This window comes from Cibotium barometz, chromosome 16, assembly GCF_041138505.1.
Source record: "Cibotium barometz isolate CiBa-2024 chromosome 16, ASM4113850v1, whole genome shotgun sequence".
NCBI lineage: Eukaryota > Viridiplantae > Streptophyta > Polypodiopsida > Cyatheales > Cibotiaceae > Cibotium > Cibotium barometz.
In genome coordinates this window covers 6,869,170-6,895,627 of record NC_141061.1, presented here as the reverse complement: position 1 = coordinate 6,895,627, position 26,458 = coordinate 6,869,170, and the positions used below count along the sequence as shown (strand labels likewise).

General features: G+C 46.9%; 1 protein-coding gene across 2 annotated transcripts in view; it reads left to right on the top strand.

Annotated features, from left to right (window-relative positions):
- The window catches only part of LOC147630313 (ferric reduction oxidase 7, chloroplastic-like), a 40,110-nt gene extending 31,861 nt beyond the window's left edge, over positions 1–8,249 (top strand). For both annotated transcript variants that reach the window (XM_086810153.1, XM_086810155.1), the window contains 3 exons: positions 5,629–5,893; positions 6,018–6,450; positions 7,624–8,249. In XM_086810153.1, coding sequence (XP_086666279.1) covers positions 5,629–5,893; positions 6,018–6,450; positions 7,624–7,796 — 871 coding nt within the window. In that variant the 3' untranslated portion in view covers positions 7,797–8,249. The remainder of the gene's footprint in view (positions 1–5,628; positions 5,894–6,017; positions 6,451–7,623) is intronic.
- The last annotated feature ends 18,209 nt before the right edge of the window (positions 8,250–26,458 follow it).

Genomic DNA, 26,458 nt, shown 5'->3' with positions numbered 1-26,458 from the left:
GCTCCAAGAACTCGAACAATGCGTCTAAGCTTACTCCAGACCAGAAAGCGGAGGCAGGCAAGACAGGTGGCAAGTTGAGTGCTGAGGAGCTTGCTCAGTACAGGAAGGAGGGTAGATGTTACTTTTGTCACACAAAAGGACATACTTCTCGGGATTGTCCGAAGAAGCCTCCAAAGCCCGCCGCCGCCTCCACAGCTTCCGTGGTGAGCACAGCTCCCACACAGACCCCAGCGGCGACCCCTAGTTCTTCAAACCCCGGTGCTTCAGTTGGAGCAATTATTAGCCGGGAGCTAGAAGATAAGCAGAAGGGCGCCCATGACCAGGAGTATGAGCGCAACGAATTGCTCAAGTCCTTTGGCTACATAGGTGGCCAGAGAGTCGTTGTCTTGTTTGACAGCAGCAGCACGGAGGATGTGATCACGGAAGAGGCCGCTCGGCGTGCCCGCTTCGAGCTCACTCCGGTGGACAAACAAGTTGAGGGATTTAGCACAGGTATGACAACGAGCGTCAAGTATGAAGCTCTAGGTGCTAAGTTAGTCATTCAGGGCATAGAGTTTGTGCGTGACTTTATGGTTGCCCCTCTTGTAGGAGCAGACATAATTTTGGGTATCCAGTGGTTTCACAAGTTCCTTCCTGATGTCAAGTGGGACAAGCACACGTTCCAGATTGATCGGAATGTGTCAAACACCCCTGTGACCATTAAGTGTGAGCCAGGTATTCCAAACTTTCCGCTCATAAGCCACTTGCAGGCTAAGCGAGCAGTCAGGAAAGGCGCACAATGTGCGATGATTTACGTCCAGACAGCCCAGACGGTGGCCAGTGCTTCCGAGAAGTACTCGGTTCTCCATGAAAAGTTCCAGAAGATTTTTCTTCGGGACAGTCTCCCTCCCCAGCTTCCCCCGTCCAGACCGGAGGATCACAAAATTGATCTCCTCCCAGGCTCGGAACCCCCGAGCAAGTTTCCGTATCGCCTTTCTAAGGCAATGGAATCGGAGTTGGACCGCCAACTCCAAGAATTGTTGCAAGCTGGCTTCATCCGCCCCAGCGTGTCGCCGTTTGCAGCACCGATCTTATTTGTCAAGAAGAAAGATGGATCTTCTCGGTTGTGTGTCGATTATCGTGCACTCAACAAGCTGACGATCAAGAGCAGATTCCCGATGCCTCGAATTGACTATATTCTCGAGAGGCTGAATGGAGCTAAGGTGTTCTCTAAATTGGATTTAAAGAGTGGGTACCACCAGGTTCGGATTGTTGAGGGGGACATCCCCAAGACAGCTTTCCGTACAGAACGGGCCCACTATGAATTTGTGGTCATGCCATTTGGTTTGACGAACGCCCCAGCTACATTTAACCGCATGATGATGCGTATTTTCCGGGAGTTGATTGGAGTGTGTGTGTTCATATTTTTGGACGACATACTCATATTTTCAGCTACAGTTGAGCAGCATGACGTTGATGTGGAGAAAGTCCTTAGGTTGCTGGAAAGCAACGAGCTCTATGTCAATGAAAAGAAGTCAGAATTTTATGTGTTCCAGGTACATTACTTGGGATATATAATCAGTGCCGACGGCATTCGACTTGATCCGGCTAAAGTAGCCGAGATTGTTAACTGGGAAGTACCTCAGACTGCTTATGACATTAGATCATTTGTGGGTATATGCCAGGCATATTCCACCCACATTGACAAGTTTTCTGATCTCTCGGCAGACCTCACCGATCTGCTAAAGGGAGTGAAAACAAGGAGGCAAAAGATTCGAATGACTCCACGAGCGTTGGAGGCATTCCAGAACCTCAAGGTGGCTTTGTCTGAAGCGCCTTGTTTAGCCCTTGCCTCATGGGACGAACCATTTCAGGTGATCACCGATGCGAGTAACATCGCAATTGGAGGTGTATTGCAACAGAATGGTCATCCAGTAGCTTACATGTCTCGTAAGTTACTGCCCGCCGAAAAGAATTACTCAGTCTACGATCGTGAACTCCTAGCAGTTATACAGGCCTTGAAACATTGGAAACATTTCCTGTATGGCCGTGACTTTGAGGTTCGCACTGACCATCAGGCATTGCGCTGGATTCAGACGATGCCAAGTGCACAGTGGAGTGATCGACAACACCGCTGGAGTCAGATATTCCAGCAGTTCGGTGGTATGATTGAGTACCTTCCAGGAAAGGCCAATCCAGTGGCCGATGCTTTAAGCAGGAAGGGACAAGTTTCTGCGATTCAGACCACTAGACTGGACCTTGTTGGTACAGGACTAGAAGACATGAAGCACATGTACGCGGATTCCGAGGAATTCGGTACACAGTGGGAACAGGCATTGGATGCCACAGGACCATGCCATTTTCTGATACGCGATGGTTGGCTTTACTACAAAGGCCGACTGTGTGTCATGAAATCATTCCGGGCAGCTCTTCTCCATGATGCCCATGACGCCATTACAGGTGGTCATAGGGGCATGAATTCGACTCTGGAGAAGTTAGAACGGCAATACTATTGGCCAAAGATGAGGCGTGATGTGTTTACATATGTACAACGCTGTGACATTTGTCAAAAGGTGAAAGCTCCTCGTGGAAAGAAGATAGGGTTGTTACAGCCTTTGCCAATTCCTGAGGGTCCTTTCCAAGACATTTCAATGGACTTTGTCACAAATCTGCCTCCCAGTCCGAGTAAGCGTAATACACAGTGTTTGACTATTGTTGACAGGTTCAGCAAATTTGTGATGCTTATTCCTTGCAGGGCCAATGTGACCGCCGAGGATGTTGCCCAGCTATTCATTCGGCATTGGTACCCGATTGGTGGGATTCCTAGGACCATAGTGTCAGACCGAGATGCCAAGTTTACCAGTCATTTTTGGAGGGCATTGTTTGATAATTTTGGTACTAAGTTGAATTTTTCCAGTGCATTCCACCCACAGACAGATGGCCAGACAGAGATATACAACCAGTTGGCCTTTGATGTGCTGAAGTGTTATGTCCACGATCAGCAAGGTAAGTGGGAATCGTTTCTGCCTTTAGTTCAAGCTGTTTTGAATGACTCTTTTTCTTCAGCTATTGGCAGGACTCCATATGAGGCAGCGTTTGGAAGACCTTTCCAGTCGTTGTTAACCAGGACGTCGTCTTCAGTACCGGAGGCGAACAGAGTGACGGAGTCTTACCAGGAGATCCTAGAGTCCGTCAAAGACAGATTGGCTAAAGCGCAAGAGGCCTACACTCGACAGGCCAATAAAGACCGAAGGGACATGAAGTTTTCGGAAGGAGATTGGGTATATCTTCGGATTATGAAGCAAAGATTAAAGCAAGTGGGCAAGCGATGCCCAAAGTTGTCTTTCAGGAGCTTCGGACCATTCCCTATTCGGAAAAAGATTAATGAGGTGTCTATGCAGTTAAAGCTACCTCCGAGTTGGACTATGCACGATGTATTTCATGTCAGTTGGTTAAAGCCATATGCAGGTCCACCCCCTTCAGAGGTCAAAGACGAAGCGGAACCAGACATTATAGATGAAGCAGAGGTAATGGTTCCAGAACAGATCCTTCTGCACCGTTTCAAGCATGGCTCAGGCCGAAGACTACGACAGTTCCTCACGAAGTTTCAGGACCGAGGAACTCATGAAGCGGTATGGCTCGACAAGGAATTCTTCGAAGACTATCCGGCTTTATTGACGGATTATTTGGAGGCTATGCAGCTTCCGTCAAGTTAAGCAGAAGGGGATGTCACGTGCATCCCGCACTTGGATGCCACGTGGACATTCTGTACAGAAGGTGCAGGACCTGGGATGGTGAACTGGTCCCATGTGAGCCCAGTCCGGGACGAGTCAGCCAGGGATCCATCTCAGTCGTCCGAGGTCAGGTGTGCATCGTCCTGCACATGAGTCCAAGGTCAGGTGTGCATTGTCCTGCACATGAAGCAGTGCCAGTCCGCGCTGTGAGTCTCCCTCTGGAATGATGTCAGATGTGCTGAGTATCTGGTTTGCAACTGGATGCCAGACATCTGTAGGCATGTAGTTTGCATGTAGAGATGGGGCCAGCCCATAGGGCTACCCCAGTGTAGGTATTTGCATGTGCATACTTAGATGGGCATGGGGGAGGTGTAGAACCACCCCCAAGGGGCCAGGAGGGCCCAAGACTTTGCCCACCAGCCAAGGCAAGGGCTGGAGGGGCAGTCGGCCAGCTCCAGAGCCTCTGGACAGGCAGCCGACAGAGGTTTAAACCCTAAGACAGCAGGCGGCCAGGTGTGGGGGGCAGTCCCACACCTCTGCGTTGAATGCCCAGCAGCCAGGGTGCTGTCCCAGGGTCATGCGCAGGCTGGACAGGGGCTAAACCAGTGAGAAAACACTTTATTAAAGTGTGAACTCATTTATTTATTATATCTCAGTCGTGGGACTTCATAAAACCAGCCGACTGGATGCTATGAAGGGTATAAAAGCCCAGCCCATAATCCCATGATACCATCTCACAATTCACCAAGAGCATCAAGCATTCAAGGGCCAGGACAGCCAAGGGTTTGCTAAAGCTAAGGGGTGAAGGACTGAAGGTCAAGGGCAGGTTTTCCAGCCAAGAAAAGGTCAAGTACTTTGTATTTGTTTCAGATTTACATCATTCTAATAAAGCAAATACACCGTCCGTGGTGGGGGCCCTACAGAGGGTAATTGGGACCCAATACTGTGTCCTCTCCATCTCCCCCTTCTCTCTCTATTTTCTGCACATTGTCTTTCAGTTTGTGCGTTAATTCCGTCGCGAAAAGAGTGCTGTTTTCTGAGTTTTGAAGTACCGATCCTTCTCCGAAGCTTCCGCATATTACAGGCCAAGAGCCTATAAAAGGGTGGCCAAGGTTAGTCATTAGTCATAGAGTCTCATGTGATTTGTGAGAGCTCTATGGTCAAGAGCCTGGATCTAGTGCAGACGTGCACCTGCTTCATGCAGCCGAGGCCGGCAGCAGTCTCGAGGCCCGTGAGGGTAGCTTCACGGCGGTATGGGACGTCACGAGGTAGAGATTGGTCGGTACGTCCATCTAGTTAGCTCAGCTCGTGGCTCGATGGGGACAGCCAAGTCTTATGGGCTTGCCCATGGCTGTCGTGGTTGGGAGGTGAGTTAGGCCTGCACCCCCTTCTTGTTTGTTTGGTTTGTTTGCAGATTTTAAGTCTTGTACTAGGAGCGTTCTACGAGGAGATCCTATGGGGATTTGACATAAATGAGCAGTCATCTTCATTTGCACTACATCCTTCACTCTGAGGCTAAGGCTGGGGCTTGGAAGGACAGGAACATGAGAGTAGACGATGTATCATATGTGACATGCAGGAGGTAGAGGCTTGGAAACAAGAGTGTGCAGGCAGTATAAGTTTACCAGCAGGGCTTCCGGATGATGAAGATTTTTCCCCCATCTTCTTACTGGTTGACCCTTTTCCCCTCCTCATCTGGAGGTTACGTCTAGTATTGCAAACTCCAGGCAGCCTAAGTTTATTAGTAGGATTTGGATGGAGGCCCAAATGCCTGAAGGGGCATCAACGTATGCAGTGGCCTTCAAAGTGTGCATTTTCAAAGCCTTTTTTTTTAAATTTTCTGGTTTGAAGGGGGCAAAAGGGTTTTGAGTTTTGCAAAGGGAGTGCTAAAGCTAACCCAAAATTATTGCTACAGCTATAACAAACTCTTGCTTGTGGCCGGAGGCATCGGAGTCTCACCTTTTGTGGCAATTTTACGAGATCTTCTTCATCGTTATGAACGCTTTGGAAGTGATCTCCCTCAAGATGTTTTACTTGTTTGGGCAGTCAAAAAGTCCAAAGAGTTGCACATCCTTGACTTGGTGAATCCTACATCTATATGCTATAACTACGAAAGCAGGTTTCACCTTGATATACAAGCATATGTAACACAAGAGTCACATGCAGACTTTGAGTGCCAGGTGTGTTTTCCATTGAATTTGAAAAAAAAATGTAGGTGTCAGGGTTCTAGCTCTCAACCTTTTGGGTAGGGTGGGTGTGAGGCAAGAGCCCGCCTAATGCCAAGTTGATGTGGGTTTACTGCAGGATGAGTGTATCAATTCGGCCACTATTGATGCTTGCATGTCATTAGAGAGACCCATGTCTGAAATTGTGGGAACTGGCAGCAATTACTGGTTTTGTACATGTTTAATAGTTGGCATGATTGGCTATGGCATTACAGCAGGGATTTTTGGCTATTATTTGGTCACACCTTTTACTGCGGGCTCGGATTCTTCACCTTTGTGGGTGAGAGGGGGCTATGTGTCTCTTGGTATGGTTTCGGCCGTCATCGTATTTGGAGGTGCTGTGGTGGTAGTGTGGAGCATGTCAAGTGGCAAGGCATGCCAGTCACAAAGACGAGCATCAGATGAGACAAAGCCAGTACACCCCTCCAACAGTTTGAATGCTCATAATGGCAGAAGCACACAAGTTTTACAACCTCAAAACATACATTATGGTGCTAGGCCTGATTTTAAAGGTCCGTTTTCTCCCTCCCTCTTTCTGAAATCCTGTCTTTTTTCAGCTTTAACCTGGTGTGTCTTGTGCTGTATTTTCTCTCTTACCAAAGGCTTGCGTGCATCAATTTTGTCTAACGACTGTTTTTAGGAAATACAGATTACCTCATGGCATATCTTTTCTTCTTATGGGTTCTAGTCCTAGTTCTTTAATATAACTAAAACCTTGTGTTTTTAAATTAGTAGACAAACATAGATCCCACAATGGGCTTTAACCATACCTTCAGAGGTTTTTTTTTCATGTAATCATGACTTGGAATGGTGCCTTTTAATTCCTTTGTTTAGCATGGCTAAGTCATAGAGGAACTCCTTTGTTCTAGCCACATTTCAAAAGCGGCTGGCATATATATGCAGATCTCTCTCTCTCTCTCTCTCTCTCTCTCTCTCTCTCTCGTGGAAAGCCTTGTACAGGCTACCCTCATGCTTGATATCCTTGATGGCCCCCTCCCCCTACTGGGGGGTTAGCTCCACAGGCTGATGATGATGATGATCCCATTTTGTATCATATGGCTCGGATTTGACATTCCCAGCTGATAGCTCTCGTCTTTGTTTTCTTTTGTACCATGATGAGATTACATGGACATTATTGTATCATGTTTGGCCCATTGTGTGTGTGTGTGTGTGTGTGTGTGTGTGTGTGTGTGTGAGAGAGAGAGAGAGAGAGAGAGTGACACACACACACACAGACCTAATATGTATGTATGCATGTAGGTACAGTATGTATGTATGTATGTATGTATGTATGCATGCATGCCATACCTACATGCATACATACATATATACATACTAGGTTTGTGTGTGTGTGTGTGTGTGTGCGTGTGCGTGTGTGTGTATCTGTCTCTCTCTCTCTCTCTCTCTCTCTCTCTCTCTCTCTCTCACACACACACACACACACACATGTACGCCAGCACACATAAGTACGATGTGTATGTATGCATGGATGCATATGTGTTTGTCTGTGTGTGTGTGTGCATGCATCTCTCTCTCTCTCTCTCTCTCTCTCTCTCTTTCTGTCTCTCTCACACACACACACAAAAAAAAAACGAGGACAAAGAAGCTACACATATTAGAAATCTGACTTGTGAGATTGGTGACAATAAACTTCTTTGTTCTGAGTCTCTTCTTTTTTGGAACAGTGCTATTTGAAGATATTTGTAAGAAATGGGCGGGCTCAAATGTGGGAGTGCTAGTTTGTGGTCCGCAAAGCCTTCAAGTTAGTGTAGCAGTTGAATGTAGGGCAATCAACTTCAAGCATTTGGGTGACAAGGAAGTTGCTCTCCATTATCATTCTCTAAGTTTTGATTTGTGATCCAAGAAGCTTGATCATGTTTATACATGACTTCTTCACCCAGCCTCTGTGAATATTGAAGGAAAAGAAGTCTATGAGGGATGTTGATAGTATCTCAACTTACTCTTAACCTCTAGGTGTACATGAAAGCCTATCAGGGATGTAATATTGACGTTATTAGTATCTTAACTTTACTCTAATCTCTACATTCAATCATTGTGGTAGTTCTAAAACCTCGCCCATGAAAAGGGGAGATCTCACCCGCCCCGTGGTGGTAGGGGAAACTCTCCAGTTCAACCAATGCTGGCTCCAAAGATCCTTAGATACTAAAAGTTATTTATGGAATGTTGAGAAAAACCCATGTATTATTAATGTATTTGTAACTTTGGAAAAGGAAGGCCTTAGTGGCATTCCAATGTTCATTAAGAAAACATAAAAAAGAAAAAAGAGAATCTCCTGAATGATTTTGTAGTCATCAGCAGGCTATTTATTGTTTTGCTTCTACTAGACAAGAAAAGAAAAATGTGTGCTGGTTTTTGTTTCATGGCAGCTCTCTCTAGAGTTGCTCTTGATACCTGTTCCTAGTCATGTGTCAAAGTCTCTCTCTTGTTCTTTTTGCTCTTGCTAGGCAGGATTGCATTTGTGCTCAATTGTGCTAAAAATTGAGCAGTATATGGGAAGGACATGATGTCGTAGCCATGCCTCCTCCTCCTCTCCCTTCTCTCTTCTTTCATATAAGTCACAAAAACTAGCTCGCCTAAAAATTGAGCATTAAAATTTGTAATTATTTTTACTCTCTAGGAGGTCACACTATAAAAACCCATACAACAGGCGCATGCAAGCATGTCTTTAAAATGTCCCTATTATTGAAATTTTGCATTTTTTACGTATACATATTTGAATATTGATTAGAGAACTGCCTTCTGTAAATTTATAAAACAAGAATTGCCCTTGCATACAGTATGTAAGTCCCCTAATTAAATGTATAGGGCGCCCACAAGACCTTGCCCCCCCCCCCCACCCCCCCGGCCCCGGCACGGTCTCCTGCTTCTTTCTGTCGTCCTCTTCATTTCTCTACCTCTCTCCTCTCTCCCTCCCCCATGCAGGTTGGTGCTTCTTGGGTTCTAGGGTTTTTGGCTTTATTCAGAAAGCTTCGGCCTATTCTGGTCTTCACCCTCAAGAGGAGTGCTCCGTCATCCCCAACAGAACCCGCCATTGCTTGCATTTCCTTCTCCGAAGTGGATCTTCAGGTTCTCACCACGACTGTTGCCTCACTTGAGGCCTCAACCGTGGTTTGCAAAATTGTTGGTAGCCGCCCTGCACACTGTTGGGGTAAAGGCGTTATGCCCACCCTTATAGTGTGTACAAGCCCATAAGTTATAGTACATAGTGCACTTAGTACAAGCTGAAGCATACGGAATCTTGGCCATATCAGCCCTGTCTCTATCTGACTGTGGGCTGTCCATAGCACTGAGTTTCACATATGGAGGCAAAGGAGTACTAGTCTTCTTCCCCCCGTCCATATTGAACCTCTGCAAGACTTTGCCAATGTATTCCTTCTGAGACAAATACAACACATGCTGATTTCTGTCCCGAAGTATCCGCATACCCAAGATGTGATTTGCATCACCCAAATCCTTCATATGCAGATGTTGAGGGTGCTCTTCTTCAAGAAGAGATGAACAGGAAAAACAACTCTGTTGGAAAGTCCAATGCAATGAATACACGTGGGAAATCCCAGCAAAGGGGGAAAAGCCAAGAAAGGGGAAGGAGCAAGTCTCGCTCCAAAAAGGATTTGGAATGCCATTATTGTGGCAAGAAGGGACACATTAAAAAGCAATGCTACAAATGGAAAAATGATCAAAAGGAAAAGGGAAAAGGCAAAGACAAAGAGAAAGATGAAGCCAAAGATGTAAAGCCAAAGGGCAAAAGTGGAGTCAAGATTGAAGAAATCAATGTGTCACATGCAGGTGGCAGTGAGGATGAGGTCCTATTTACGTCTTCACTTGATGCCCATTCACTTCTTACAGGTGGTCATGGTATGCACTCATGGATCATTGATTCAGGTGCCTCCTTTCATGTCACAGGTTGCAGAGACTTGTTTGTCAGGTATACTGCTGGCAATGAAGGAGTGGTTTATTTGGGTGATAACCATGCATGCAAGATTCTTGGCAGAGGTGATGTGAGGCTTGTGTTTTCAGATGGCTCACAGCTTATGCTCCATGATGTCAGGCATGTGCCTGAGATCAAAAAGAATCTGCTTTCTACTGGACAGCTTGATGATGCTGATTATGTTACCACATTTGGTAGTGGAAAGTGGAAAATTAGTAAGGGCTCACTGGTTGTTGCCAGAGGCTCTAAGGTGGACACTCTTTACTTTATGCATGCAGGTGTTTGTCACCATGCTAATGTAAATGCAACCGAGCTGCCGGAAATTTCTATGTGGCATAGCCGGTTGGGACACATGAGTGTCAAGGGAATGGAGCAATTGTCTCGTTTGGGTTACTTGCCTTCTCTAAAGTTTTCAAGTTTTCAATTTTGTGAGCATTGTATATATGGTAGGCAACTACAGTGCCCCCACAAGAAAGCTCTTGGACAGAAAGATGCTCAGTTAGAGCTTGTGCATACAGATGTATGTGAGATGCCTCAGCTTTCTTTGGGAGGGGCAAAATATTTTGTGTCTTTTATAGATGATGCCACACGCAAGGTGTGGGTTTATCCTCTTCGTTTGAAGAGTGATACATTCTCAGTGTTTCAGAAGTTTGTTGCTCTTGTTGAGAATCAAACTGGCAAAACACTGAAGGCTTTGCGTTCCGACAATGGTGGAGAGTATATGTCCAAACAGTTTCAGGACTTTTGTGATGCTAAAGGCATCAAGAGGGAGCTCTCTACTCCTTATGATCCTCCACAAAACGGGACAGCAGAGAGGATGAACAGGACCATTCAGGAGAAGGTCCATTCTATGTTGTCACATGCTGCATTACCTCATGGTTTTTGGGCTGAAGCTGTTATGACAGCCGTTCACCTTATAAACAGGTCACCTAACACGAGGCTTGGTGGGAAAGTGCCAGAAGAAGTATGGACAGGGAAGCCTCCGTCATACAAGCACTTGAGAGTGTTTGGTTGCGTTGCGTACGTGCACATACGCAGGGAAATGCGCACCAAACTTGATCCTAAGTCTCACAAATGCATATTCCTAGGATATGGTGACAGAGGTGAAATGGGGTATAGACTTTGGGATCCCATGAATAGAAAGATCATACGCAGCAATGATGTCATTTTTGATGAAACATGCATGTATAAGGAGCCTGCAAGGCAACAGGAGCCTAGCAGAGTCATCTTTGATGATGATGGACATCATGGACAACAACAAAGGGCTGTAAATCAGCCATTACAGCAGGAAAACCAGCCCTTAAATGGTGCTGAAAATGGTCCAAATGGACAGCCAGATATGGCAGAAGATATCCCTATGGATATACCACAGTTAGAGGAGATACCGGGCATGATTTTTTAGCCTTATGGCATGGAACAGGAGCCACCAATGGGTGATATGCAGGCTGGACAGCAACCTGCAAATGATGGTCATTGGGTACGGAGGTCCACTAGACCCTCCAGAGCCCCTGACAGGTTTGTTCCAGGGGTTGACTATTTGATGCTTACTGACTGTGGGGAGCCCTCATGTTATAAAGAGGCTTTACAGAGGGCAGACAAGGCTCTTTGGGAGCGTGCCATGAAGTCAGAGATGGATTCTCTGCATAAAAATGGAACTTGGAAGTTGGTGCATTTGCCTGCAGGCAAGAAGGTTTTGCCATGCAAGTGGGTTTACAGGCTCAAAGTTTCACCAGATGCAAAGCCAAGATACAAAGCCAGGTTAGTGGCTAAGGGCTTCAAGCAGGAATATGGTGTGGACTTTGAGGAGATCTTCTCTCCAGTGGTCAAAATGACCACGCTTAGAGCTATGTTGGCTTTGGTTGCACATGATGATCTGGACTTGATTCAGATGGATGTGAAGACTGCTTTTCTTCACGGTGATCTCCATGAGGAGATATATATGCAGCAGCCAGAGGGTTATGCAGTGAGTGGAAAGGAGAAGCTTGTATGCAAGCTGAAAAAGAGTCTTTATGGGCTCAAACAGGCACCAAGAGAATGGTATCATAAATTTGATACATTCATGAAATCTCAGAAATTCAGGAGAAGTGACATAGATCACTGCTTGTACACCAAGAAAGCTTTGGATGGCAGTCTATTGATCCTCATCTTGTATGTTGATGATATGTTGATTGCCGGGAAATCTCGTAAAGAGATGGATTCCTTGAAGAAGAGGCTGCATGAAACCTTTGATATGAAGGATTTGGGTGATGCAAATCACATCTTGGGTATGCGGATACTTCGGGACAGAAATCAGCATGTGTTGTATTTGTCTCAGAAGGAATACATTGGCAAAGTCTTGCAGAGGTTCAATATGGACGGGGGGAAGAAGACTAGTACTCCTTTGCCTCCATATGTGAAACTCAGTGCTATGGACAGCCCACAGTCAGATAGAGACAGGGCTGATATGGCCAAGATTCCGTATGCTTCAGCTTGTGGCAGTCTCATGTATGCCATGGTTGCTACTAGGCCGGACATTGCATTTGCAGTGGGAGTGGTTTCTAGATACATGGCCAACCCTGGCAAGAAGCATTGGGAAGCAGTGAAAGGTGTCATGAGATACCTGAAGGGCACACAGGATTTGTGCATTTGCTTTGGCAAACAGGATGCATTAGTGCATGGTTACACGGATTCGGATTATGCCGGTCATCCAGATAACCAGAAGTCTACTACCGGTTATGTGTTTACATTCACAGGAGGTGCTGTGTCATGGATATCCAGGATGCAGAAGTGCACTGCCTTATCTACTACAGAGGCCGAGTATATTGCAGCCACAGAGGCTTGCAAGGAGGCATTATGGCTATCTCGGTTAGTGGTTGATTTGGGCTATACAGGGGATATTCCATTGTTGCATTGTGACAGTCAGAGTGCCATCCAGTTGGCAAAGAACCCTGTCTTTCATGCAAAGACGAAGCATGTGGATGTGAAGTATCACTTCATCAGAGAGGTGATAGAGAACAAGCAAATTCAGCTTGTTAAGATTCATACGGATGACAACCCGGCTGATCTGTTGACAAAGAGTTTGCCTCCGGAGCGGTTTGCTCATTGCAGACACTTGATGGGCATTGGATGAGGCCATTTTCAGCCTTGATATGGCCTTGTATATTATCATGTACATGCTGATTTTTTCTTTTCCTTCATTTAAGGGCACTTTGCCTTTAATAGTGGGAGGTTGTTGGGGTAAAGGCGTTATGCCCACCCTTATAGTGTGTACAAGCCCATAAGTTATAGTACACGCACGGACAACTCACGGATCTTTTATAAGCCAACCTCATTGGCGAACCTGCAAAGATCATCGATATTCACCCTGTGGGGTGTGGATACTACCAGGTGGAGTTCGACTTGACATTGGTGTCAGACCGAGTCATGCAGCTAAGTCCCCTTGCACTACGTACGGTGCATGCCTTCTTTGACGGTGGCAACACGACTTGATCCAGCGTCTGACCCATAGGATGGTGTTTCGGGCTTCCCAGTGACAGTTTGCTTCCCAAGCCTTAGGAAGGAGTACCTTCCTCTTCTCTCGATGATTGGTGTTGCCATCAGGAGAGTGATGGAGTCTCCCCTCCACCGTTGCCTCGGCCCTCACGAGGGCAGCTGGGATTCCATCCCTCCACATCTGTATGGCCTCACTGGAGTCTCTACTGCATTGTATATCTATTCCTAGCCTCCAGAGCAACCCCATATAACAACGCGTGGAGTATACAGGCCTTCCAGGCCAATGCTTCATTTGCAAACAGATGGGTCATTTAGCCAGAGCTTGCCCTTGGCGGCAATCCAAGAGACCGCCTCCGATGGTTCCTCCCCTCGGTTCTCGTGCTGATCCTCACCAAGGGGTAGAGAGAGTGGCAAGCCCTCAAGCAACAAAGCACCAGGCCCCAACTTCGGGTGACCCAACTGTCGGCGAGTGGCGGACAGTTGGCCAACGCCTGGGCCACTAGACGACCACCAAAGCCAAGCGCCGCCACGGTCGCGGGCGTCATGCGCGCCAGGTTGGAAGATCCTAGGAGGATTCAGTTCTATTAGAGAACCATCACGAGCATTTATCTCAGCATTTTCTCGTTGGTGACGTGCCCTCTCTAGTCCAGGAGCGGGTCCCTTCGGCCCCACCAATATGGCGGTCGATCCCTCGTCGAAATCCCCCCCCTCCCCCTAAACCCCCAGTGTTTTGAGAGACTTGCCAGCCTCTCTCAGCCCCCGGCAGCCCCTCCCCACAGCTTTCCTCTCTGGTGGATCTCTCAGCCCCCGGCAGCACCCCTCCCTGGCCTCTTTGTCCCTCCGCCCTCCCTCACCACCTTCCCCACCTCCTCCCCCTCCTCCTCCTCCTCCCCCAGCCTCGACACCCACTATACCCGCCACAATTCACTCCACCCCGCCTTCATCATCCCCCCCCTTCCTCTCTAGAGCACTCTCGTCGCCCCCAGCAGCCCGTGACCCAGAGCAAAGGTAGCCAACGGGATTGGGATCCGTCTGTCTCTTGATTCACCGATTTTTGAGTCGGTAGAGATGACCATTGCTGCCTCCTCAGTGAGGGCTCTCCCGCCAAAGTCCCCAGGTGGGCCCCCCCAGATCCTAGGATAGCCTGTGGACTATAGTTTCTTCTGATGTCTGCCAACGAAAGGGACCGACATGTTTGAGGAGACAGTAGCCCTTGTTTGGGTATGTGTGGTTTTTCACCACTCTAGGTCCTTTATGCCAGATAATGGCGCGATGATCTTCTCGTTCCCCTTCAGCCTGAGGGACGGAGTGGGATCCTGAGTTGGTGGCAGCTGCCATTCAGGGCCAGGCAGTCGTGCTCTCCCACCATCTCCAAACGATCCTTGCATCATCGACATTCTCACCCATTTTTGGCCTCTGGCTAGGATGGAGCTTGGAGGTTCAGCCCATCGAGGCCAGGACAAGGAGATGGTAGTGTCCAGCCTGGAGGTGTTGCTCTTTGTATTCATGCATACTTCTATTGCAGTAACTCTGCCCCCTCTTATAGATACCTCCATTGTGATTGATGGAGTTTGAAGTATGCATCTGCACGCGCTCGTACTACAAAGTGGCATCACATGGAGGACAGGATTAGTGCCCACCTAGCGTGCCTTCGCCCCCGCACGGATTGTGATTATTCCCCATCTGAACCCTCGCCCAAGACTCTTTGAGTGGAGGGCAGTTCCGCTAGTGCCGCATCACACACGGATTGATATGCGGATTGTTTCATGGAACATTCAAGGTTTAGGGGGGCCTTAGTGCTTTCATAGACGATGTGAGCTTTAGAGGGCCATAGTGGGGGGACCCATAGATATTCTTTTCTTCCAAGAGCATCATATTTCATAGGGGTGCACCCGCAAATGCAGGAAGATTTTTTCAGACAAGAGTCACACTTTTTGGTCGCCATCCTTCAGCCCCTCTGGGACACAGTGAGCAATTGCTACCGGTAGTGGCTAGCTCAGGAGTCATTGTCTCGGGGCATGCATAGTGGATTACCATTACTATTGGAGAGGATAGCGTTGGCTTCCTCAACGTTTATGCTCCAAACGCTGCTGCAGGTAGAGCCCTCTTTTGGAGCTCAGTCCGACAGGTCCTCCCTCATGCTGACTTATGGTGCTTGGGCGGTGACTTTAACATGATAGAGGTAGCAGAGGATAGACTCGGAGGTGGCATGGCACAGTTTTAGGAGCAAAGTATTCAGCCTGGGAGGAGATGATTCTTGCAATCAGGGGACAGGACCCTTGGTATCTTGCGTAGCCCTAGGAGCCTTTGCTTCTCGAGATCGGATAGGAGCATTGGCCCCAACCTCTCTAGACTAGATACGTTTTATGTTGATGAGTGGGCTTGCAGTTGAGAGGGTATGATTGGTATTTTGGCAGGCACTTCATTTTCTAATCATGTCCCGGTTATTATGTCCCTAGAGAACCCCTAGAGGCACGATAGGCATGTGAGCTCGAGGATTCCGAACAACCCATTTAGGACCCCGAGATATGCAGCAAGATAGAGTAGATATGGGCGGTATCGGATTTTCTTTCAAGCTGTGTTGCGTGCACATTGGATAAGGGCTTAGGGGTGATCAGCAGTTTCTTGCTAGAGGTAGCCCAGAGCCAATTAGAGGGTTTCCGGGAGCAGGAGAGGAGTTTGAGGAGGAGTCTTACCTCTTTATAGCGGCTTTAGGAGAGGTCCTCGGATAGCTAGTGAATCAAGAGTCAGCTTGCCACCGCTCGCACAAATATTAGATCCATAGAGGAGAGGAGGGTGGAGTACAGGTATCATGCCACCGCTCGCACAAATATTAGATCCATAGAGGAGAGGAGGGTGGAGTACAGGTATCATGCCAGGGCCTCTTTTTGGACTCGGGTCGGCGACAGAGTCACAGGGGATTTGTTAGAGATAGCCAGCCCCCACAAGAGGAGAGACAGTGTTCGAAGGTTGCGTGGCCAAGATGGAGCGATTGTTTCAGATCCCCCCCAGATGAGAGCCATTGCCACGGACTTTTTTCGATCCCTCCTCACAGGTGCCCCAACATCTCCACAGGTGGTGGATGCACGTGAGAGGGTCTGACGGCACAGGAGGGAGGTGGTTCTCCTTCTCTTTGGTCATTCTTATTGGCACCATTTACTACTGAGGAGTTGGTGGAGGTTTTGACGACACTTTCCATGGGAAAATGCTTTGGGACGGACGGGCTTCCAGTCTCCTTTCTTCACCATTGGGACCTCCTGGAAAGTGGCCTTTGAGCTGCCTTCAATGAGATTATGATCACAGGTGCCATGCGAGAGAGGCTCTCAGAGGGCTTGATTCACTTGATTCCCAAGGAGGGTGGTAACAGATTGGAGATCCAGCAGGGAAACCCATCACTCTTCTAGGGATAGCCTATAGGATCTTGACCAAGGCCATTAGTAGGAGACTTCAGTCTTTTCTCCCAGACTTGATCCACAACACCCAGACCAGCTTTGTTTAGGATCGGAACATTCTGGACAACATCTTTACCTTCTGGGAGGTGACAACTTCAACTAAGATGCGGGCAGCAAGACCTCATTGTGCTACTCCTAGACTTTGAGAAAGCTTATGATAGGGTGGATTGGAGCTTTATGGAGGGCACAATGAGCCGGATGGGATTCCCCATAGAGTGGATTCGTGGAGTCTCAGGACTTTACTCAACCTCACACAACCAGGTTCTCATTCAGGGAGCCCGTGGTGACAGATTGCCCCCCTCCCGCTCGGTTAGACAGGGCTGTCCTCTGGCACCTTACCTCTTCCTCTTCATCATGTTGGAATTAGGGTTGCAGGAAAGCACACAAAGCTTGGAGAAGAAGAAGCAAGAATGCACACAACACAAAGTGTATTAGATTGTGTCAATGTACAAAGATAAGTTAGCCCTAGAAGGATGGGCGTATATACAAGCCGGGGGAAAAAACCTCCTAAAGAGGGAAAAAGTGCCCCGGCGGTCCTAAGTGTGTTCACACACATCACTGCCTATATATATATGGCAACAAATCCCCCCTGGGAGTGATGGTGTGAACGAGAGCTGGCACTCATGTATAGGGGAGTGCCATGCCCGAAGTAGATCAGTCCACAAAGGGAAGCAAGCCCAAAGCTTTGCGGAAAGCTTCGAACTTCTCACGAGGAAGCGCCTTTGTGAAAAGATCGGCGAGGTTGTCCTGTGTTGGCACATAGGCCAAGCTGATCTCTCCTGCTGAGAGTCTCTCCCTGACATAGTGATAATGCACCTCAATGTGCTTTGTGCGAGCATGAAAAACTGGGTTTCTCGCAACTGCCAATGCACTCTGACTGTCAGTGAAGATAGAGGTGGCAGACTCCTGTCCAACACCCAAGTCAGCCATAAGCCGTCTGAGCCACACACACTCAACCGTAGCTGTGAAAGCTGCCCTGTACTCAGCTTCACAACTAGAAGTGGCCACAGTAGGTTGCTTCTTGCTTAACCAAGATATGCATGAGCTACCGAGCATGAAACAAAAACCACTTGTGGACACTCTTGTGTCATAGCAACCAGCCCAATCTGAGTCCGAAAAAGCATGTAAATCTGGCGGCAACGATCCCCCCTTGGGATAAAACAACCCAAGATGTATGGTACCACTCAAGTAGCGAAAGATGCGTTTAACTGCCTTCCAATGCTGAGACCCTGGGCTATGCATAAACCTGCTCACCTGTGAGACTGCAAACTGAATGTCCGGCCTCGTAATGCATACATAAATGAGGCAACCAACAGCTGTCTGATAGAGTGTGACATCAAAGTGATCTCCAGCATCATGAAGACTCAACTTCAAACCTGTCTCCATTGGAGTAGCAATAGGCTTGCAGTCTTCAAGGCCAAATCTCCGCAACAATGTCTCAATATACTTTGTCTGACACAAAGCAATACCTCCATCACACTGCTTAAATTGTATCCCCAAATAATGATGCAAATGTCCCAAATCTGACATCTCAAAAGAGGCATTCAAATCAGCCTTAAAATCAGCAATATGACTCTCATTTGGTCCTGTGAGCAGCATGTCATCGACATAGAGAGCAATGATTAGATGTACACCATCCACACGTTTAACATACAAAGTGCTTTCTGTTGGACTATTCTGAAACCCATGTGCAGTCAAATATGCATGTATTTTTTCATACCAAGCTCGTGGAGCTTGCTTTAAACCATATAAAGCCTTTTTTAACCTGCACACTTTGTTTTCCTGCCCTCTTTGAACAAAACCACGAGGCTGCGATACATACACCTCCTCATGCAAATCTCCATTTAAGAACGCAGTCTTTATGTCCAGCTGATGTACATTCCAACCATTATGAGCTGCCAATGCACAAATGCTACGAATGGTAGTCATACGACAAGTGGGAGCAAAGGTCTCATCAAAATCAATGCCCTTTTCTTGAGCATAACCCTTTGCAACAAGTCTAGCCTTATAGCGATCAACACTGCCATCTGGCTTTCGTTTCAACTTAAAAACCCACTTACATCCAATGGCCTTTTTACCAATAGGCAAATCACACAAAGACCATGTACCATTCTTCATTATAGCATCATATTCACTTTGCATTGCAGCCAACCAATTTTCTGAATTTTGTGCCTCATCAAATGAAAGAGGTTCTTCCTCTTCACACATACTAGACACAGCCAAAGCATAACAATCTGATGCATAAGAGACATGCTGAAAACCTGAACGAGTACGACTAGGCATAGGTGCATCAATCTTACTATCACGCAAGGTTTGCACCAGCCATTTAGGCATACCTCTAGCCTGCTCATTTTCAGCCCTATCCTCATGAATTACATCCTGTAAATCTGCATCAGAAATAGGCTGATCTATGATATCGTTTGAAATCTGCATAGGCTGAATATTTGCCTCATTAGGACTTACATTTGAATTCCCACCTGTAAACAGAGGCAACAATGTATCAAATACATCCCGTGAGCTCACACCTGTCTCTTTGGTACATGATAACAAAGGCTGCACAGCATCTTCTACAAAAACAACATCTTGACTAATCAAGATACGCTTTGACTGTGGATGATACAATCTGTAACCTTTGCTTTCAGCACTGTAACCAACAAAAATGCATTTGACAGCCTTATCATCCAATTTTCTGCGTTGTTGCACAGGCACTAAAGCATAGGCCAAGCAACCAAAGACACGCAAGTGACAAATAGAAGGCTTCCTGCCATGCCAAGCTTCATATGGAGTAATAGACTGCAAGGCCTTAGTGGGACACCTGTTGAGTACATATGCAGCACACATGACAGCCTCAAGCCAAAACGCATGTGGCAAAGCTTGGCTCTTGACCATACATCGTGCTCTCTCCATAAGTGACCTGTTTTTCCTCTCAGCAACACCATTTTGCTGAGGGGTATATGGCACTGTACATTGGTGTTTTATCCCACGACTAGCCAGAAATGCATCAAACTCTTTAGACATGTACTCCCCCCCTCGATCAGTACGGAGGGTGCCCACAGTACAATTGGATACATTTTCAACCATAAGAAAAAACTGTTTGAAGCACAATAACACTTCGGACTTTGCCTTCAGTGGATATACCCATGCATGCCTTGAGTAATCATCAATGAAAGTCACGAAGTACAAGTGTTTACCAAATGACGGAGTTTGCATAGGCCCACATACATCACTATGTACAAGCTGCAATTTGCGAGTGGCCCGCACAGAACCATCCTTTGGAAACGCAGAACGCTGCATTTTGCCCAAAATACAGCCTTCACAAATATGTTTCAATGGTGCCTCAAGAGGGGGCAATGAAGCAACCATATCAAATTTCTGCAAACGCAGCAAACTAGCAAAGTTCAGATGACCAAAACGAGCATGCCATAGTTTTGCATCTGAAACTGCCTTTTCATCAGAAACTGCATTTGCTGAATCTTCCACACACTTGTCATAAGAATTGAGCCTATACATCCCACGAAACAAGGTTCCAGATGCAATAATCGTATCACCAAAAGTCAAATCATGAACAGTACATCTGTCATCCACAAATTTGACTACAAATCCAAGTCTAGCAAGCGCAGAGACAGACAATAGATTCTTCTTTATCCCTGGCACATACAAAGCATCTGAAAGTGTGAAAGCGCTGCCATTTGCAGCAGTAAGCATAATTTTACCAACGCCCTTCACTGGGTAAGAAGCATTATTGGCACATGTGACAGTATTCCCATTAGGGACAGCCTCAAGAGAAGTGAACATATCACGATGCGAGGTAATGTGCTTTGTAGCACCACTGTCAAAATACCAAACATGAGAGTCAACAGAAACTGCCAAACATGCATCATGTACAGATGGGTCATACTGGCAATACACGCTAAACGCCCATTCTGTATCCTGCACAACATTTGCAGAATCTGCATTTGTAGAAGCATCCGCTATTGTGGCTGCATTTGACTCTTTCTTCTTTGCCTCTTTAGCCTTTAGCTTAGGGCAATTCTTAATGACATGATCATTTGCCTTACAATAGTTGCACCTGGTCTTTTTCTTGCCTTTATCAAGAGCCTTCTCAGACTTATTGTTACTACCTGTGGAAGGAGAAGAAGTTGCAGACCTACTAATAGGAGAAGAAACAGTGGAAGGGGCTGCCTTACCACTTCTTCTCTGCTGCTGGGCAGCAATAAATGCTTGATCAACTGCACGACGCTGCCTGGCCCTGTTTTGCCTAGACTGCGCTTCTTGCAAGAGCTTGTTGACTAAAGTATCATACTTGACAGCATCAGGTCTGTCCTCATTAAGAAGTCTCCATGTGGAAGCAAAAGTCTGATATGTCTCAGGTAAAGCATCAAGAACAGTCTGCACAAGAGAATGATCAGGAATAATCTCACCTGCAGAAATCAACTGTTCTTTGAGATCTTTAATCTCAGCAAGAAAAACATTCATGTCATCATCTTCTTGCATAATCTTCAATTCTAGCTCTTTACGCAGGTAAGCGATTTTTGCCTCGTTACGACCTGCATACAAACCAGCTAGAATATCCCAAGCCTGTTTTGCTGTTTTAGCTAAACGAATATGTAGGGTGATGTTACGTTTAACAGAAAGTGCAATCAAGGCATGAGCCTGCGCATCTTTACCATCCCAACGAGCTTGTTCAGCAGTGGGTAAAACAGCACCAACAGTAGAGCTGCTAGAACCTGCAACATCCTCAACAGATCCTACATCCACAGAACCTGGACGTACATCCATACCCTGCACAATGTTCCACACTCCTTTTGCAACCAAAACATGCTGCATCATGTATGCCCAAAGTGGGTAGTTGCTGTCTCCATCCAGTTTGTCTTCAGCAGACAACATGCGAAATACATCATTGCTGTTATCAGCCATGGCCACTGACTGAAACTGATGCAAAAGCTGCCTGTAATGAAGCAAAGACTGAATAGAAAACAACTCGTGCTATGTAGCACGGTCCACAATAGAGTACGTATGCCTGTTTTGCAGAAAACTGCACTGTCGAAATTTCTGCAGAAAATGACGAAAACACCTGTGCAGAACTTGAAATGCAAAAACGGAGCCCGAAACGACCTCAGATGCAAATTCTGAGAACGCAATGCCCTACGGGCTCATTTGCAGAGTATAGGGACCTGCAAGCGCTCGTGAAAACTCACCTCAATCGGAGAACGTGAGTCGGAGGGTGCTGACGGTGTAGCCCTGGGAGCCGATGCCTGCTCTGATACCAATTGTTGGAATTAGGGTTGCAGGAAAGCACACAAAGCTTGGAGAAGAAGAAGCAAGAATGCACACAACACAAAGTGTATTAGATTGTGTCAATGTACAAAGATAAGTTAGCCCTAGAAGGATGGGCGTATATACAAGCCGGGGAAAAAAACCTCCTAAAGAGGGAAAAAGTGCCCCGGCGGTCCTAAGTGTGTTCACACACATCACTGCCTATATATATATGGCAACACATCACCGAGGCCATGAGTAGTTTTCTCTCCGCCCAGGAGACCAAGCTTCAGGGATTGCGTCTTCCCTTCCACATACAGGAGGAGTTGCTAAACTCAGAGTTTGGAGACGACACAACAGCTTTCCTTGCAGGGGATTTGGGGAATCTACAGAGATTTACAGAGGCAATCGAGATTTTTTGTTGCCAATCCGGAGCACACGTCAATTGGCAGAAGTCATGTGGTTTTTGAGTAGGCTCATCACCATCCCCGACTTGGCGACCAGTTGAGGATTTCCAATGGATCCTGAGGGGCACTCGAGTTCGTTATCTCGATTGCTAGGTTGGCATTGATCTCTCTCTTGAGTAGCAACTCGCCCTGTTGGCGAGGCTCTCCCTAGTAGGCTGGGTGGTGGTGGCGAACCCGGTACTTCTTGCCACCATGTGGTACATCACTTCGTGTTGGGCCTTTTCTCGAGCATGTATTGGCCAAGTACAACGATTAATCCGGAACTTTGTATGGGCCGGAAGTGATGAGAGGCCAACCAGGACCAAGGTGGCATGGAGAGTGATCATTCAGCTACGTCACAGAGGGGGGCTAGACCTCATCGACCCTGCTATCCAAAACCACGCCCTGTTGGGCAAGCTGATTGTTAGAGGCCTCCTTCCCAGTGGTGAGCCCTGGAAGGATTTCCTATTGGCCCGGATTTTAGCCCGCACTCTGAGTCTTGGGGGGGCCTTGGCCGCAGAGTACCAGATGGATCTTCATAGAGATGCAAGCCCGTGGTTTTAGCCTAGCTTTTGAGGACAGATTTTGCAGCCAATTTATGTCGTGCTTGGGATCATCTTAGGCCAACCCTCAAAGAGATAGCTCTGGTTACCTGAGCGAAGCGGCTTCGGCAGCCTTTGGTCTGGAACCCCCTGATCCATTTACCTATTGGCCACATGCTAGGGGCCTAACTGCATGTTTCTTGGAGCGCCTTGAGCATGGGACGAACCAGGTCTCTCGGAGATTAGATCGCCCATAGGAAGTTACCCCCGGGAGGTGCAGGAGAGAGGCTTGACAAGGATCCGAGGTAGAGATAGGCTCAGCATCGACATCGACTTAGCTATCCCTCAGGAGTGGCTGACTCCCCCAGACCCAACCCCTCAGTGTGGCTATGCGTGTTTATTACCAGACACGATATCCTCATGGCAGTCCACGGAGTAGACGAGGACAGTGATTTGCTCACTTTCTCTATTGGATCCCATGGTAGACTAGAGAGATCTGAGCTTCCCTTGGAGGATTTTAGTGACTACACCTTGCAGAGGGTGAGGATGATTGGTTTTTGGGCACGGGAATGGCATATTGATCCAACACTGGCCAAGGTGGCCAGGGAGAGATTATGGCGGCTATGGATATGGGAGTGCCGACCTCTCACGCACCTTCAGAGGGACTCGAGAGAATGGACTTGGCATGATCTAGTGGATTAGGAGGAGCCCCCTTCTTTGTATATACTATGCAGTTAGACCACAGGATCCAAATGCCTGAGATAGATGGCACATCGGTAGCAGCAGCACATTGGCAATCTCAGGGCCTCTCACAACGTTTCCTTTCAGATTTCTGGAAGAGACTATGGGATAGCTTTCAGCCAAGAAAGATCACCCTCTTCCTTTGGTTGATGGCACATAGGAGTTTGGCAGTTAGTACTTGGTTGGCAACTGGCAGTCGACTAGCACAAATTGGTCGTGGTGCAGCCACCCCCAGGACACTCAAAGAGGCATTGCCTTTTGAATTGCCCGAAGGCTCAACAAATTTGGCACTGGATTCTCCGCATCTTCACTATGGACAGGGGACCGACCTAGATCATGGCATGGGGCACTGTCGCTTGGGCCACAGAGGTTGGAGTGGTCAGGGCTTATGAGGAGGATGGGGGAGGGCTAGGCCTTCAGGTCTCTCACCATCATATTACAGTGGTACTAGTCACAGCCCCACCTACAGGCAACTAGTGGCCAGGCTCATGCTAGAGATGGGAGATTTACAGTAGCATAGTAGCCTCTTCACTATGGACAGGGGACCGACCTAGATCATGGCATGGGGCACTGTCGCTTGGGCCACAGAGGTTGGAGTGGTCAGGGCTTATGAGGAGGATGGGGGAGGGCTAGGCCTTCAGGTCTCTCACCATCATATTACAGTGGTACTAGTCACAGCCCCACCTACAGGCAACTGGTGGCCAGGCTCATGCTAGAGATGGGAGATTTACAGTAGCATAGTAGCCTGGAGCATTTTGTGTGCTAGATGCAACAAGGCCATCGAGGGTACCCGCACTCCACCGGCGAAGACCATCAGGAGCATATAGCTTGATATCGTTCACACCCTCCGTGGGTCAGTGGGGTGGGGAAAGTTACAGGGAGGTTCTGATCGCATGCAGAAGCAGCGGGAAGCTTTCTTGAGACTTTGGAGGCTGGCCCTTTCCTCATAGATAGCGGCAGTGACCCCATTTGGCCTGTGTGGTGGTTCCTCCCCCTCCCCTTGTATGAGATAGTCTTCTCCTTATAGAGCGGCTAGTCGGAGGAGAAACATCTCTTCCTTATGATCATTTGATTCCCGCCCTTAAATGAGGCAAGTTTTTCTTTAGCCCTTTGTGGTTGTATCTAGCCCTTTGTGGCTATTTTTCTTTAACTAATTGAAGGATATTTTTCTCGAAAAAAAAGTCTCCCTAATTAAAAAAAAGTCCCCCTAATTAAAGAACTCCCTCTTTGTGCACTTAGGCATTTCAACCTTGAGATCAATGGATATGCTTATTCGGGAGAGGAGTTTGAGGGTTCCCACTTTGGTGTCAGAAACAATGGTTTCCTCATCCTTGAGTGACTCTCCTTTCTTTCACAAGTCACAAAAATAGCATGTCACATAAATGAGCATAACTTTTGATCTAAAGGTGAAAACAATGAGTTGTTTTGTCAATTGTGATGCTCCCAACAGCTCTACACTCCTAGTTTTAAAAAGCAATAAAGAAAACTTGAAGAACCATGGTATTTCCATATATTTTTGTATAGGGTCTAGTTACAAAACACACATGTAGGAGCAAGAGTAAAAGTATTGTATTCATTCCTCTCTCTTTTCCACTCCATACAAAGGAGCCTAAATAGCCATGTCCATGTGATCTTCTAGTTTCCATAATAGCTTCTTGTCCCATATCTCCACTCTCATGTAACTCCCACACATGTATACCTCCTAAATAACCACTTCTTGATGCGATATCTTGTGACATAATTCTATACTTTTTTATGCTAAGTAGTCTATGTGATAACCTTAGGGAAATATGACCATAGGATATGGGCGGCCAAATACCTAGTCAACACTTGCAATGCTCAAGGGAGTATGATGTCAAGCCACCCGAACCCACATGATAGTAAAGAAATGCCCCTATGAGGTACGAGCTATGGCAAATCAAGTCATACAAGATAACCATGTAAAACTATAGGTTAATGAGAGTTGGACTTAAGAATGTAGGTGTGGAAAAATTATCTAATGTCAACTAGGAATCTGTGTGAAGAATGTGTGACTAAGTAGGAGCATCTACTTGGAAAATCCGATGCTGAAGCAAGTGTCCTAGAATGCATCATATGGCAAAATATGAGGAGCATACCGTTGGGTCGAGAAAAGTGCATAACCCTCCAAATAGTGCAAGAACTAATGTGCCCAAGCATACATATCTTGATTATCAAGAGGGTTATATGCAAAGCATCAAAGTGATGGGGCCAACAAAGAACAAGCATGTATAACATCCGCCTCAAGTGGTTGGGGTGAAACAATAATACCGTTGGAATGCCGAATAGTCAGATGGTCAAAATATTAAACACTCGGATGGTCGAGTTGTCGCATGGTCAGGCTGTCGAACAATTAGATGGTCAATTTGTACAATCGGATGGTCGGACAATCGGACGATCGGTCTATACAATCGGATGGTCAGTCAAACTATTGGGCAATCATATTGTTGGTAGTGTTCAAATCATCCAAATCATCATCAAGACCACAAGGATGTTTCATAGCCTTCATAGAAGTACATGCAACTGGATCATTAATCATAAGAGCGTTAATAGTCAGATTATCCGAATCATGCAACCTAGCTGGATCAAATGAGATATCATCAAGAGGCAAGGTATCACAAATATGACCAGTATCATACATCTGA